The sequence below is a fragment of the Pristis pectinata genome, chromosome 4, assembly GCF_009764475.1.
Source record: "Pristis pectinata isolate sPriPec2 chromosome 4, sPriPec2.1.pri, whole genome shotgun sequence".
Lineage (NCBI taxonomy): Eukaryota > Metazoa > Chordata > Chondrichthyes > Rhinopristiformes > Pristidae > Pristis > Pristis pectinata.
The window spans coordinates 54,572,107-54,589,057 of record NC_067408.1 but is presented as its reverse complement, the minus strand read 5'-3'; the positions used below and the strand labels follow the sequence as shown (position 1 = coordinate 54,589,057).

Sequence of the window (16,951 nt, the reverse complement as noted above, 5' to 3'; positions counted from 1 at the left end):
ATAGATTGAGTGCTGATAGAGGATCACAGTGGGGTTATGTATGAAGTCTGGCACTTTTGACACACAGAATCTTCACAATCAGTATTTTTTAATCATGTGCCTGATGTACTTTGACCTCTATCCCATTGACCCAGAACACTGCTTTATTGGCCACGTCGCACACAAAATCTTTAAAACTAAATTGATGAGGATTACTAAATAAACGCAGGTCTGCGGCTTTACATGCGGTGCTTGTGCTGTGCACAGTTGCATCCTGTTCCGCCCCACTGAAATTCACGGCAGTTTCATTGTGCCACATCAGGGATCCCAAATGTTCTTCAACATGCCTTAATTGTCCCACATCCTTAATTCGTTCTTGTTCCACTTGAGGCTGCCTGTGGTATGAGATCTATAATATGTTAGTGAGACTATCTTCCATCCTCTGATTCAGTCCCACCTGCAAAGCAGAATATACAGCTCTCTCACAGGCACATCAGAAGAGGCAGTGGCCATTCAGCTTATCAGCCTGTTCTGAACTCTCTCTTTTCTGCTTCTGTCTGTAACTGGGATCCCAGCATGGATGAGTCCACTTGGGAATTGTTTAGCAGAGAGCTGTGCAACATTTTGCCTATGACTGCTGGAGGAATTCAAGTAATCCAGCACTCCAGATGAAGGGTCTCAACCCGAAAGATTGACTGTCCATTTCCTCCCACAGATGCTGTCTGAGCCACTGAGTTCCTCCAGTAATTTGTTTTATTTTGCTCCAGATTCCAAAATCTGCAGTCTCTTGTGTCTCAGGATTTAAGTAATGTTAATTCTGAGCCTTTAGCTTTGTAATAGCTGCTTGTTCTTAAAAGCATTAGTCCCTGTTTATTGCGGCACAGAAGGAGATTGTTTGGCCCATTGCGACCCAGCAGAGCAATCCCATCAAGTCCATCCCCACCCCTTTCTCTTTCTCTGCAGCCTACCTTCTCTCACATCCCCATCAATTCCCCTTTGATCCTTTTGCTATTACCTGCACTAGGTGGTAATTTATAATAGCCTGTTAACCCACCAGTATGTCTTTGGAATGAGGGAGGAAACGAGAGTACCCGGAGAAACCCATACGATCATGGAGAGAACAAGCAACCTCCACATGGACACAGCACCAGGGATGAAGATTGAACTTGGGTTGCTGGAGCTATGGGACAGCATCACTAACTGCTGCACCACTGCTCCATCCGTATTAGGATTCAACATAGTGCAAAGTCTCACCAGAAATTACACTTTATTTATATGATCTGGGTGGTAGAGAAAAAGCACTAAGGTACATGAAAACATCATTGCAAGAAGTCCCTACCCCATAAAGAGGTTGAGCGAGCTCTCCCAGAGCTATGTGTAGAATTGGTTAATGTTGCATTATTGCAATTTTGTCTGCATATTTTTTTTCTGGAGCTGTGCAGGAGAATTTCTAAACTAGGAAGTTAAATGAGAGGAAGGCAGTTCTCAGGTTCAGTGGCTCCATTTGAAGTAGAACCAGAGAGATCTTCCTTGCGCCCTTGAGCCATGATTTATCATTGAATTGTCATTCATTGAATAGATTATCTAGTCTTTATCACAATGCTTTTTGTGGACCTTTCTCAAATAGGAGCAAGAAATTTCACTGTTTTTCCTTCCTTTGTATTCTATTTAGGAACTTTACTTCTAACCTAAAGGAGGCTGACTATCTGAATGATTGGGCTGGGGACACCCTTGTGGAAGTGTCTCATTTCAATATTGGGCAATGCTTATATAAATTAATGCATTGGGGAGATTTGCTCAATATTTGCATGGGTGCAGCATAAAGTTAGAGATTGCAAGTTGAAAGTGCTGCAAAGCAGCAACAAAAAAGTGTTATGCAGCATTTCTATACCGTCTTTAGTAAAAATGCTCCAAGGTATTTCAGAGAGGTTCTTATAAGCAAATTTTGACAAGTAGAGCTGCTTTCTCACAACTCCAGTGACCCTGGTTCAATCCTGACCTCCGGTGCTGTCTGTGTGGAGTTTGGATGTTCTCCTTGTGTGGGTTTCCTTTGGGTGCTCTGGTATCCTCTCAAAGACGTGTGGGTTGCTATGTTAATTGGCCAATCTTGGTAGCCCCTAGTGTGTAGATGAGTGGTCGAGTCTGGGGGGAGATGATGGGAATGTGGGGAGAATAAAATGGGCTAGGGTGGGATTAGTGTAAAAATGGGTGGTTGATGGTCATTGTGCTCAGTGGGCTGAATGGCCTGTGTCCATGCTGTATCTATGACTCTATTTAACCACGTTAAGGACACTGGCCCAAAGTTTGTTGACAGAGCTGCTTCAGAGAGTGTACTAAAGGTCAGGGTGGCAGAAAGGGTTAGAGAGATGAAATTTCAATGTTTTGAGCCTGGGGTGCTAAAATCAAGGTGTTGCCAGACTAGAAGCCCACAGTTGTGCAATGGAGGTTTGGGTGCAAAGTGGGAAACCCCACAAAGTTCACCTCTTCTCTTGAAAGCTCCCTATTATGCCTGTTTTGCTTCCCCAGTGGACAACAACTTCCCTTTACTCTGGCATCTCAATTACCTCTGGATTGCATAGACCCAATCTGCAAAAATGTTCACAAGATGGGTTCAGGTAAAGGAAGTCCTTCCAACACATGTCTGGTCACAGCATCTGGCATTTTCTTACAATAGAAGTTCCACTCTGGCCACCAATTCCTTCTAGACTACCAATCACCCATTGCATTGGGGAATCCTTGTGAACTTCTACTAAACATAGTAACGAACAAGATGCTGGAAGAACTCAGCAGGTCAGGAAGCATCTGTGGAGGGAAATGGACAGTTGACGTTTTGAATTGAGACCCTTCATCTGGATGAGTGTGGTGCCATTGTAGACTAGTGGACTGACCTCTACCTTGCGGAGGCCAGACGGCAGCTCTCAGACATCTCCTCTAACCTACCCCTGGGCCATGACCCCACCAATGATCATCAGGCCACTGTCTCTAATACCATGACAGATCTCATCAATTCAGGAGATCTCCGCTCCAAAGCCTCCAACCTGATGGCTCCCCAAACCTGTGCAACCTGTTTCTATCTCCTACCCAAGATTCACAAACAAGATTGCCCTGTTTCTGCCTGCTCTTTTCCAAATGAACTCTTTCCTGTCTGCATTCCAGGTGAAAGGTCTCAACCTGAAATGTCAACCGTCCATTTCCCTTCACAGTTGCTGCCTGACCTGCTGAGTTCTTCCAGCCTCATGTTTGTTGCTACCGATTCCAGCATCTGCAGTTTCTTGTATCTCTATTCTCCTAAACTTGTCTTTTATGAAACCAAACCTCTGCCTTTTCTCCAGGTATTTCTGCAGCTTTTGCTTTACGTTTGCTTTCCTTGCCTTTATGAACTCTCTTATTCCCATCATAAACAACATTCTGGAAATACTCAACAGGTGAGGCAGCATCTATGGAGAGAGAAGCCGAATCAATGCTTTAGCTCAGGAGACTTCGTCCTGAAACATCAACTCTGCTTCTGATTGTTTCCAGCATTTCCTTTTGATCTTTTTTATATATGATATCTTTATTAGTCACATGTACATCGAAACACACAGTGAAATACATCTTTTTGCGCAGAGTGTTCTGGGGGCAGCACTACCGTGTAGCGGTTTTCATTATCTTATTTTCTTTCCCCTGCCTCAGGAACCAGCACTGTTTTCCAATTGATTTTGCTTGACTTTTATTTCTCTCCAGAATAGGTAAGGTTGGTCCTGGAACACCCTCGGTTACTGATAGTATTTCAGCTGTCAGGACATCCCTCCATCACTCCCTTGTCTTTCTCTCCGCAGGTGGTTGTTTCCACAACGGTGAACGTGGATGGCCATGTCCTGGCTGTTTCTGACAACATGTTCGTCCACAACAACTCCAAACACGGTCGGAGGGCTCGAAGGCTCGATCCCTCTGAAGGTACGCCCTCTTATCTGGAACATGGTAGGCATATCACTTTCATTGATTAAAGCTATCCCCTCTTCCTTGCCATCTGATTTGTGAATGCTTGTGAACTTCTGTGTACCAAAGTCAGTGTCTCATTTCTAGGAGATTTTTGTTGGTTAAATGAGGCAAGATTTACTGAGCTGACTCTGAGACAATTGTATACTATGCACTACATTGGCCCCATCCAATCTAAGCCTACTCCATCTTAACCTCTTTTAGTCTAAGCCTGCCAATTACTCATTCTATTCCTTTTTCTCTATTGGTTGTTATCTGGCTTCTTCTTAAATATATCTAAGCTATTCAGTTTAACTAATCCTCATGATACCAAGTTCCACATCATAATAACCCTCTGTTAGGAGTTTCTCCTGAAATTGAAATTGGATTCATTGCATTATATAAGTAACATTAGCTTTGAACATTCCCTACAGAGTAAGCATTTTCTTTATGGCCATCTCTCAAACCCTTTGACTATCTTGTAGACTCCATCAGCTTCATCTTCTGGTTCCAAGATACATGAGCCCAGAGCTGCTCAATCCTTCTTGATAAGCATGATCTCTCAGTTCTGGTAATATATTTGTGAAAAAAAATTAATTACAGGCCTGTAGCAAATTAAGAACTGATGTTTTGAAGTGACTTCATGTTTCGTTATTAATAAGGCAAGTGATTTGCTATTGTTCAAATCATTTTCCACACCAGCAGTGCCATTGCATGTGAGACTTGTGCAAAATTGTTGCACTCAGTCGATGAATCATGTTGCAGGAGTAAGCGGTAATATGCTTAATTTGTTGAATGATGTCACCTTGCTCCAATACATTTGCCCTCATCATTAATCCTTATTTTCAGCTTGGACTGACCATTTGTTAATGGTGCACTCACAGTGAGGTGCACTAACACCTAACACTGCAAATTCTTCTGCATTACAAAGTCAGAAGGCATAACTCAATCAGTCCTAACACAGGAAACAAAACAGCACTCCTCATCTCCTTCAATCTCTGCATTATTTACCACTCTGCAACTGTATATATCTCATTAGGGGTGTTAGTTCTTTCCATAAAAAATAATCACATTGCCCTAAATAAACCTAATCTGTTCTAAGAAAAATAATTTTCACTATACCTTGCTTTTGAAGTTCATCCTTGCTCTCTCAACCTCCCCTGACTGTTCTTGCATTGCCTTATTTCTTTGTTGACATGCCATTCACTTTGAATGTCAGGCACTGAGCTATTTACTCTCCAAAACCAATTGTAATAGTTTAACTGCTATTCTGGCTGGAATTATTTAATCAGCCTAAACTAGGAACCAAATCTGTGAGCTACTATCAAGCCAGCTAACAAAATTGTGTGAGCTGATTACTTCCTTACACAGTTGTGTCAAACATTCAGCTTTAGAGAAGACACCAAGAGTTCCAGACTCTTGGTGTCAAGATACACAGACCCAACCACCTCAGGTAGTATAGACCTAATTGTAAATCCAATTATCCAACAGAGTTTAGACCCTAGCATCTAATACATGGTAAACCCAACCATTTTCTGCCTACACTGTGCATCCAACGTTCCAAAATAATAAAGGTGCTATCAACCAATACACAATGGGCCTTAATGTAGAAGGACTGCATGGCCAACCATATAATGTATAAGTGCACAAGTCAAAATTCTGCAGAGCCAATCATGCAATGTGAAGGGGCTCAGTCATCCAACGTGGTATAGACCCAACTGTCTAATATGCTTAGATCTATCCATTCAATAACTATAGTCCCAGTAATCCAATATGTAATAAACCTAGTCATCCAACATACCATAGACCAAATCATACAATATACTGCTGATTCAATTATCCAATGCACCATGAACCTAGCCACCCAATATATTGTAGACCCAGCAATCCAATTTACCATGAACCCAACCATGCAATATACTCCAGATCCAATCATCCCAGATAATATAGTAAGACATCCAATGTAGTATAGACTCAACCATTCAACATATTCCCAATTTAACCATCCAGTATACTGTTGACCCAAACAACAAATGTTCTATCAAACCAAATACTCGATAAACTTAGACCAAAAAATACCAAATCATCTAGTACAGGATAGACCAAACCTTTTAACACCCTACAGACCCAACCAACCACCAGACTGCAGACAATCATCTGATATACCAGGACCCATATATTGCAGATTCATCCATCTAATATATTATGACTAGGCATGTAATGTGCTGCAGATGCCACCAGTCAAAATATTGTAAACACAACCATCCAAAATACAGTTGATCTAACCTTTAGATATGCTTATGACTGACCCCACCTTCAAAAATAATTTAGACCCAACCTTCCATAGTTTTGCAAACCCAGCCATCCAAAACACTATAGAGCCAAACAACACATATGTTCTTGGAATAAATAATTTGTATTTATACGGTACCTTTCAAAACTTCAGCCATTCCTGGATCATATTATAGTCATTTGGATACTTTAGAAATGTGTTTTATAAATACTCTGTAATTATGCTGTAGTGACAAGTGTCACCAATTAATACACAAGGTCTTGCAAAATCCATTGAGATAAGTGATAATGTGTGATGTAGGTTGAGAGATAAATATTGATCCATATACTAGGGTGATTGTCTATTTTTCTTTGAAGTACTGTTGCAAACTAGTTTGTCCTCCTGACAGGGAGTTAAAATCTCTTTCAAAAGATGCTCTCTCCTTTAGTGCTGTGGTCCCTGACTTTTGCACTGGAGCACCAGACTTAATTATGTGCTCAGCTCTATGGATTGGAGTTTCACTTAAATGGTAACCAACGTACAATGCCACACACTTAATATGCCAGAGGGTAGATCATCCAGTGTACTATAATGATCATGTATCTGATACACTATTTAATATACCCAAAAGTCTAGCTTGTGTAACCAGTGGGTAAACCAGATCATTTCAGAGTAATGACAGTAAGTTTTAATTTAATCAGCTGCCTTATGTGTTACAATAAAACATCACTAAAGTTAGGGAAATGCTTACAGACCTCCACACTCAAGTTGAGTTGTAAGGGAAAATTATGTTCTAATTGGTTCAATTTCATATGTAAATTAGATACAATTAGCATAATTTCTTCATAAGTTATCCATAATAGCATAACAATTACACTCTCTTAAGTTTTATAAAGATTGTTCTTATGGATTTGCTGTTATGGAGGAAAGTCTATTTTCTAATTAACTTAATTGGCATAAGCAAATTAGATTGAATTAGCATAATGTGCAGATATGTTATCCCAATTAGCCAAACAATTATACCCTCCTAGTTTCATAAGTTAGACATTTCATTTTCTGAGCTATGCATGAAACTGTGACAAAGTTTGAAAGTGTGTTGCAGGGCTTGAAATAGACCTCTTTTATCGCCAATGTTTGCATAGTTAGAGGAAGCTAAGGAAAATCTGTATATTTAATTTGTTTTCACTGTTAAGTATGGTGAATTCCGTCGATCTGAACTGAACCAGTCAGATCTATTTAGACTAACAGTTACCCATCAAGATTCAGACACCTTGGTGAGCCAGCAGTGAAAGTATTGTCTGCTTTGGTAATGTTGTGTGATGTTTGGAATTTGAATGAAAATGAGGGAAAAATAAGACCAACCTTAGCATGGGTTAGGACAGTTAGGGCCAATGCCTCTGAGAGTGGGAATGGGTATATCAGTCAGAATCCCCGTGCTCAACCTCTGCAAGGAAGAGCATCCAATGCAGCAAAAGCAGTGTGTGGTTAAACTGTGCAGCATTTCACAGTTGAATAGTCCGTCAAAATTCAACGTCCAGCCTAATACATGAGACGTGGGTAGAACTGTACACTGGAATGGATTGGAATTTTCAGCACTGGTGAGAATCTGATCTCTCTGCAGGTCACTGAAAATTATTTCATGAGACTACTTTTGAAATAATGTCCATTGTTTAGCATAGATTGTCACGGGTTATACTTTGTCACTGCTACAAATACACTAGTAATGTATTAGTCTATTACTAGTAGTAGAAATACATTACTGGGGGTGAAATTTGTCTTTAATGGCAGGGCTAAATGAGCGATTGCAAATTGGCAGTCCTTTTAGCTCCTGTGAATCAGCTGGCGAGTGCAAAACAAGTTGCTTTGTTATTAACACGACCTCTGAGGTCGATTTTCATCCACCAGGAAGTATGTAAGATGTCCACCGTGTATGACAGGTCTCAGGGCTAACACTAGAACACGCTGAAGAGCCGACAGCACCAAATGTCTAAAGTGCTGTTGGTATGTAGCTTCCTGACACAGTAAGGATCTTGTTTCTTTAAATAATGCTAATCTATGTCCCCATGTATGGAAATGCTATCATTTCCTTCTTGCCTCCTACCAGCCCTGTCTCCTGTTCATAAAAGATATCCCTGCATTGTCCAGTTCTCATTGTGTTATTACTGGTAGGCTTGCTGGGAGATACATTCACATAAACACACCGTTTCCTTTCTCTTCTAAGTTCTTTCTCACTCTCCCATTTCCGAAATGGATCACTGTTGTTTGTCACTGTCACAGGATAACTTTAATGGTGTTTGGACAGTCACGTTCCCCACAATACTCTGTACTTTTATTTTGTTGTCTTCTTTGACCTTAAGCTTGTACATTTTTTGCAACTACATGCTCCCTTTTCCCCCACCCACCCTAATTCATTCTGCACACTGGCCTGGACATGAAAAATAACAACCTGACTTGAACCATGGCATGAACCTGTTGAAATTATTCCCAACATGTTCCGGAGTATATTGTGTTGTCTTTAACCTTGAAGTTGTTAAAAGTTATTTTTAATCACCAGCAGAAAGAAAAAAAGTGCCAGTTTTCAGGACAGGAAAGTTTTAAACTAAACATTGATTCCTCCAAATCCAAAGCCAATTAACAGAAAAGCTTGCGGCAATACGATGATATATGCTTATGCAGGGGTTTGCCAACTCTGGTCAGACGTGTCCTTGGAAATGTCATCACATAAACTGCTGCTCCGCCCTCACACTCTTACCATTGGTTGCCCAATGCATCCTTTTTGTGCATTATAGCCAATGGGACAGCGAATTAACTCAGTTTCCCACTGGCTGACTTTTCACTGTTTATTGCTCCTTTTTTTGGTGCAGCTAATAAAAATATGTGATTTTTTTTTGATGGAAGCAACTTTTTTTTAAACTGTTCCTATGGTTGCTGGTGACCTCAGGCTACTTCTGGGCTTTCCACGAGCTGCCCTGGGTTGTTGCAGCATGAACATGCTTGATTTGACTTTAAGCAGACTGTTTTAATGTGCTTGCCACTGGAGTACTGGCCATTTCTACAGCACAGTAACATAATGGGATCACAGAGATTAAAAAACAAACTGGGCTCCCTGAAAGGTAAACTGGCTTGAGGGCAGGGTGCTTGTCCACATCTGACAAGGAAAACAGTAACTGCATGCTAACTCCTTGAATGGTTCAACAATGGTACCAACTTGCACTCACACGGTGCCTTGCTCATTTATAAGGTGTTCAGGTGCTTAGGGCCACACCTGAAATTTCCCCTCTTTTTCAGACGCTGACTGACTTGTGGCCCATTACCGGAGTCTGCTTCTACCACAGTCTCAAGAGTGCAAAGAGTTAGGAGAGCATCAGCTTTGCGTGCCAGCTGTTTGTTAATGTTGAATGGTCTTTGGTTGGCAGTAAATTGAGCCATGCCCCTGCATGCAGAGATCCACTCTTTCCTTGGCCAGACAGCGACACAGAACCAGTTTAGTAACTCAGTTCTCCCACACTGTGTCGCTGTAAGCAGGCTCCAGTCCAACTGTCACTGATTGCACTATTTTAATGTGCAGAAGTCCTTTTGTTTTCTACTTGACCCTTGTTGAAAATCTCCTTATATTAAATATTACTCAATAATATTCAGTGTTACTCGAGTTTCAACACTCATTCCAGGTGCAATTTGACTCTGCCAAAGTAGGGACCAGTGAGTGGGGAACCCTTTTTATACACTGTCTGAATTTGCTTCCCATTATCTTGGAGAAGAAAATCAGGCAGAAGGGTGAGCTTGCTACCTCCCATTCTGCACCGCCATCCAGTATGTACCCCTTCTCCTGTTATTGCCGCTGCTCTGTGCATCCAACGTTTGCCCTGTTACAGTGAGTGAAGAAACTAAAAATTCTCGTTGAAACGACAAGCAGAACAAAAAACTTGGAAAAGAGGACTTGACCCGAATGAGATAGGATTGTATAACGTAGGCAGCTGGACAGAGTGGAGGAGGAGCTGTTGCAAACAAGCTGGAGGTCCTGAGAAGGTCTCATGAAAGAAATCATACTCACCGATAATAGGCAATCTAGGCTTCCCTTATTGACTATTTTCCTGTTGCTCAAGTCAAGTCAAGTCAAGTCAAGTCAAGTCGAGTTTATTGTCATGTGCATAAGTACAGTGAGATACAGGCACAATGAAAAATTTGCTAGCATCACAGGCACATAGATTCAGACAGCACACAGAACATAAGTTATATATAAATTAGACAAGGCAGTGAAAAAAAAGACTGTGCAAAACAAGACGTTGTTGCAAAAACAAAACACAAATCAGAGATTTGCTTGCTGCAGATGTGAGTTTTTCACAACCCTCTGCATGCAGATCAGTTGATGATATTTACTACAGGTGGAAACTCTCTCGTCCAGCACCCTGGGAACCTGTCTGGTACCAGACCACAGAAAATGCCAACCACAGAAATTGAACTCCACCCACCACCACCCCCCCCCCCCCCCCTCACCCTGCCTCATCCCACCAACAATCACCTAATCATCTTCCTCTGAGCAGGAGAAATCTTTTTAAGAATGGACACTCCCTGGGTCAGGTAAGGGTTCTGAGAACTGTCCGTAATCTGAAGTTTCCATAAATTGGAAATACTGTCAGCTATGATTGCAGAAGTTGCACTGGTAGGTTAATTAGCTACAGGTTAGTACAGATTTTAGTGAATTTTAGATCTTAGTTTGATCTTAATTAGAATTAGTTAAATAGTAGAGATCTGTACTTCAGACTCAAAACATGCCAGACCCTGGGAGTTGCTGGACCACAGAATGCCAGAGTAGAGAGTTTCAACCTGTATATTTGTCTAGAAGAAGGTAAGAGCCTTCAAACCAAACCTTTTACAAAGACTTCTGCTGGGCAGATGCAGCAAAACACCCAGTTGTTGGAGACTTAACTCACTTGACAAGATTTCTGGAACTGGTTACACATTGCACTTAGCACAAAATGTGATTTGCTTCACAGACAAATAATTGTGGTAATGAACATAGGGGGATGGATGATCAGTACAGCCTCGTTCTCTGTCTAATGATTCCAGATATTTATTAGGTGTTAATGCATGTCTCCAAATTCATTTCTATTTCACAACATTTATATATATATATAATTTTTGAATAATTTGACAAAACAATATTTCTTTGCCTTGTAGACATTCATTGGTGGAACCAATTAGTGTGATGTATCCTTGCTTTTAATTGCTGTCTGTAACCTACAATTAGAGTACTGATTTTCACTATTATTACTGTGAAATATGATACAACATTTATTCAAAGATATGTTGGCAAACTCTACGGAAAAAAAAAAGAATCTAATTTGCAATGTCTGAAGGCTTATGCCGAGGCTAAGAAATTCCAGAACCTTCCTTTTCCCCTGGATTAAACAGTGCAGAATCTCACCAATCAGTAGGGGCCTGGTCAGAGTCAGGACAGCTGATAGGAGTCAGACTAATACAGGCACTCACTTTAGACCTCTGTGCTTCTGGCTGAAGTAGAGAAAGTCAACCCAAAATTTCTTTCCTGATCACTATCAGGAAAAGGTGCAACTTGTGTGGATTTAAGAGCACTGATGTTGCTGAATAGAATGCCAAGAGAGCTTGGGTTTAGGTAGGTTGAGAGGCCTCGAGTGACATATTCCTGCTTGGAGAACCCCGCCAGAAGAAGTGTCTACCTCAGTTCAACTCGGAGTTAGAAGTTTGTGGGTTCTGGACCCAACCCAGAGCCCAAAGATCTGGGATGACCCCTTAGTGCACTGATGAGGAAGTGCTGCATGGATTGAAGTGTGGTTGAAATGTTAGCCATCTCTGCTCTGGAACTGCTTTGAAGAGCAGCATTGAAGTTATCTCCAGTGTTCTGGATAACATTTATTTTGAAGTCAACACTTCAACATAGATTTTCTAGTCATACTGCATTGCTGGTTGGGAGAACTTGCTCAGCACAACCACCTGCATTTGGATGGGGAGCAGGGGGTTGAAGTTATGGTGAAGAGAAACTATACTAAATATTATAATTATTATAATAAGAAGGAACTGGCATTCATAAAATGCATTCCATTTCCCAATAGCCTTTACAGGCAAGGAAATACTTCTGCAGCTTATTTAATGTTGTAGAATAGGTAAACATAGTAGCAAGGAAGCAGTTGGCACATGGCGAATAGAACTTCATGCAGAGAAGTCAATGATGCATTTTAATGGGATGAACTGCATAGAGGCAAGATAAACTAAATAGGATAACTTTAAAGAGGGTATTGGAACAGATGGAGCAGCAGGTGTGTGTTTAAAAATCTTTGGAGATGGCAGAGAAATTGAGAAAGTTGTTTAAATAAAACGGATCCTGGGCTTTATTAAAAGCAGTGGGTCCTGTTAAAAAGGTGAAGATGTTATGGTAAACCCCTATAATTTACAGGCAGGGCTGTAGATGGTATATAATGGCCAGTTGTCTTTTGGAAGTTTGTCAGGGCTGTGGAGGTGGTGCTGGGGAGACCCACCAGTCTGCAGAAATTCAGTTACATGGAAAGACAACAGAAGTTGGGGTTGTGGGGTAAGGGAGAGATAATGAAGGTATTCAAAAGAGCAGAGAATTTTGATTTCAGATGTGATGGTGGTAGGCTTGACTGTAGGAGTCAGAGGGTGATAGTGGAGGGTTGATTTTCAGATTCAAGGCCTGTGACCAATGGTGTACCCTGGAGATCCATGCTGAGTCCCCTGTTGTTTGTTATCCATATTAACGACTTGGATGAGAATGTCAGTGGCATGGTTAGTAAGCTTGCAGGAAACTAAGTACATAATTTCCTGAAAGTGGAGTCACAGGTAGACAGTCTGGTGAAGAAGGTGTTAAGGCATGCTTGCCTTCATCAGTCAGGGTATTGAGTACAAGAATTGGGACATCATGTTAGAACTGTACAAGACATTGGTGAGACCAACACTAGGAGTATTGAATGTGGTTCTGTTTGCCCAGCCATAGGAAGGATGTCATTAAACTGGAAAGGGTGCAGAGAAAGTTCACAAAGATATTACTGGGACTGGATGGCTTGAGTTATAAAGAGAGACTAGATAGGCTGGAACTGTCATCCCTAGTGTAAGAGGGTGAGGGGTGACCTTATAGAGATTTATAAAATTTTATAAAACTCTGTGTAATTTTTACACAGAGGATGGTGGGTATATGGAGTGATCTGCCAGAGGAAATGGTAGAGGTGGGTACAATTACAATGTTTAAAAGATGTTTGGACAGGTACATGGATAGGAAAGGTTTAGTGGGATATGGGACAAACACAGACAACTGGGACCAGCTCAGGGGGCACTTTGGTCAACACAGACATGTTGGGCCAAATTGTTTCCTTGCTGTATAACGCTATGACTCTAAATATATAAAAAAACTGTTTCTCACAGCAGAGGCTAACCAGAGGACACAGATTGAAGGTAATTAACATAAGAAGCAAAGGTGAGGCATGAACCTTATTGCACTATCTTCCTTAATCTCTCTTTAAACTACTGGAGAAAAGCCTGCAAATTAAATCAACTAACAAAATACTTTATTAATGACAGGATTTACAGAGAGCAAGGACAGTATTCCTACTGTGTGCTTACTCCACAGAGGCAGACGGACTCATGGAAACATCCACACTAAACATTGTGCTGACTTACAAAGAGCTTTCAGTAATGGAGTCATGGAGAACATTGAATGTAGAACAGTACAGCACAGGAACAGGCCCTTCGGCCTTAGGCCCACGATGTTGTGCTCAACTAATTAAACTAGTAATTAAAAGCCTGCTAAACTAGTCTCTCCCACATACACAAATCCATATCCCTCCATTCTCTGCATATTCATGTGCCTATCTAAGAGCCTCTTAAACGCCTCTATCGTATTTGCCTTCACTATCACCCTGGCAGTGCATTCCAGGCACCCACCACTCGCTGCGTAAAAAAAATGCCCCACAGTCATACAGAATGGAAACAGGCCCTTCAGCCCAACTGGCTAGTGCCAACCAAATTTCCATCTAAGTTAGTCAAATTTGCCCATGTTTGGCCAATATCCCTCTAAACTTTTCCAATCCAATTACCTGTCCAAGTCACGTAACATCACTCTTAAAGTGTCACACAAGCAAAATTATTAATGCCACATCTGTTACAACCTGAAAGAGTATTGGAAGGTGATTCAACAGTGACCCCTTAAGACAATTTGATATATCAGAATCAGGTTTATTATCATTGACTTAAATGTCGTGAGATTTGTTTTGCAGCAGCAGTGCAGTGCAAAGACATAAAATTACTATAAATTACAAAATAAATACATAGTGCAAAAAAATAACAAAGTGGTGTCCATGGGTTCATGGTTTGTTACATCAATGAAATTGGTGTTACATCGATGAAATTGGTGAGGGACAAAGGGGACATGCCAAATTTCTTTAGCTTCCTGAGGAAGTAGAGGCGCTGATGCACTTTCTTGGCCATGGCGTCTACGTGGTTGGACCAGGACAGACTATTGGTGATGTTCTTCAAGCTTTCACCCTCTCGACCTCAGGACCATTGATGCAAACAGGGGTGTGTGTAATACCACCACCGTCCAGCCACCACCCCCCACCCCCCCCCCACCGACATCAGTGACCAGTGAGATCAAGAATAATCGGGGAATAAAACAGAATAAAGTGATAAGCTAGCTTTAGCCTATGTTGCACAGGGAGCAGTGTAAGGATCTTATGTTTTACTTTCCATGTGGCAAACTGTGCTTCCCGTCAGAAAATGATAGTCACAGACCCTGTCAGTCTGATCTGATCTAACAGTTTATTATCTAATGATCTGATACACATCCAGGCAAGGCCAGGGCATTGCTCTGACAGGCTGCCTGGGAGAAACATCTCCATCAGTTTATGTATCATTACTACTACAAGCAATAAGAAATGCACTGCCAGCCATATGCAAATCTCTCGCACTACTACACAGGCCTGTGCAGTAAAGGACTGAGGAGAGCTGTGTGCTTTTTATGTCAATCTCCATAAGGTACACTGGGTAGGTTTTGAAGAGGGAAATTAGTGGATGGGAAATCATGCAGAGCACAGTGACCTCAGTGGCTCAGTTGTTGATGTGCTCCTGCTGTACGAAGATCCATATTAAGAACAGAAATTCAATGAATCTGGCCTTTTGCTGGAAGTATTGCACTCCACCCATTCTACCCTCTTTGGCCTCCATGAATTTAGTGATTCCTCCCTGATAACCATTCCAATCACTGCCAGGGTTCTGAGGTCTGGAGTTTCCTCTCTAAACCTCTCTGCTTCTTCCCTCTCTCTCTTCCCTAAGACACTCCTTACAACCTATTACTTTGACCCAAGTTTCCTAATCCCTCCTTGTGAGGTGCCCTGGAGGTTTCTTCTTCAGTAGCACCCCTGTAAAGTGTCCGTGAAGCATATTATGATGTTAAAGGCACTATATAAATGCAAATTGTTGTTAAATTGAAATTGGAAGCCTGTAAAATACTCACTTGTTTTAACTCTATTGGTGGCCAAGTTTCCTTGTAACAATTGAGTACTTTAATATTGAAAGGGAAAGTTTATAAGATTAGAATACAGTGCTTCCAATCCACCATTCCAGTTCTGTGTATATCAATGGCATTTGCGTTACATTTTGTGTCCATGGTGTTCTGGACAGCAATTGGTTTAACCAGGATGATGAATCTTATCAGGCGAGTTATCTGACTATAGTGCTCAATTCAGAGGGTGACACAATGGTGCAGCTAGTGTTCCCTCACATCTCCAGCAAACCTGGTTCAATCCCGACCTCGGGTGGTGCCTGTGTGGGGTTTGCACATTCTCCCTGTGACTACGTGGGTTTCCTCTCGGTGCTCCAGTGTCCTCCCACATTTCAAAGACGTACGGGTTGGTAGGTTAATTGGGCGTTGTAGGAACTGATGGGAATGTGGGTAGAATAAAATGTGGTTAGTGTAGGATTACTGTTAACGGGCACTTCATGATCAAAGCAGACCTGATGGGCCAAAGGGCCTGTTTCCATGCTGTACAACTCAATAACACATGGATTATCCAACAGGGGATGAAGCCCTGGCTTGGACATTTAGTAGTCAGTTGTAGCACACCTCTGTTACTCTGTACAACTAACTTAACAGAGACACGGGTTAACATAAGACCTTTAGAAGTAGTAGCAGGAGTAGGCTATTCAGCCTTTCAAGCCTTCTGTATAATTTTGTTTGATAATGGCTGAGGGAAATGTTGTGACGAAGGTTATCCTATGAAGTTTTCTGTCATCCAAATAGCATTTCGGTCAATATATAGAACATAGAACAGTTCAGCACAGGAACAGGCCCTTCAGCCCACAATGTTGTGCTGAACTAATTAAAATAATAATTAAATGCTCAACTAAACTACTCCCTTCTGCCAACACAATATCCATATCCCTCCATTCTCTGCATATGCATGTGCCTATCTAAGAGCCTCTTTAACGCCTCTTTTGTATCTGCCTCCACCACCATCCCTAGCAGTGCATTCCAGGCACCCACCAATCTCTGTGTGAAAAACTTGTCCTGCACATCTCCTTTGAACTTTCCCCCTCTCACCTTAAATGCATGCCCTCTAGTATTAGACATTTCAGCCCTGGGAAAAAGGTACTGGCTGTCCACTTTATCTCTGCCTCTCATAATTTTATAAATTTCTATCAGGTCTCCCCTCAGCCTCTGCTGCTCCAGAAAAAACAACAAAAATTTTCTAACCTCTC

General features: G+C 41.5%; 1 protein-coding gene across 4 annotated transcripts in view; it reads left to right on the top strand.

The window, feature by feature from the left end:
- The window catches only part of ebf1a (EBF transcription factor 1a), a 440,037-nt gene that overhangs the window by 234,660 nt on the left and 188,426 nt on the right, over positions 1-16,951 (top strand). For 3 of the 4 annotated variants that reach the window (XM_052014113.1, XM_052014112.1, XM_052014115.1), the window contains one exon: positions 3,798-3,939. In XM_052014113.1, the coding sequence (XP_051870073.1) occupies positions 3,798-3,939 (142 nt within the window). The remainder of the gene's footprint in view (positions 1-3,797; positions 3,940-16,951) is intronic. The other variant, XM_052014114.1, reaches the window with a different exon arrangement.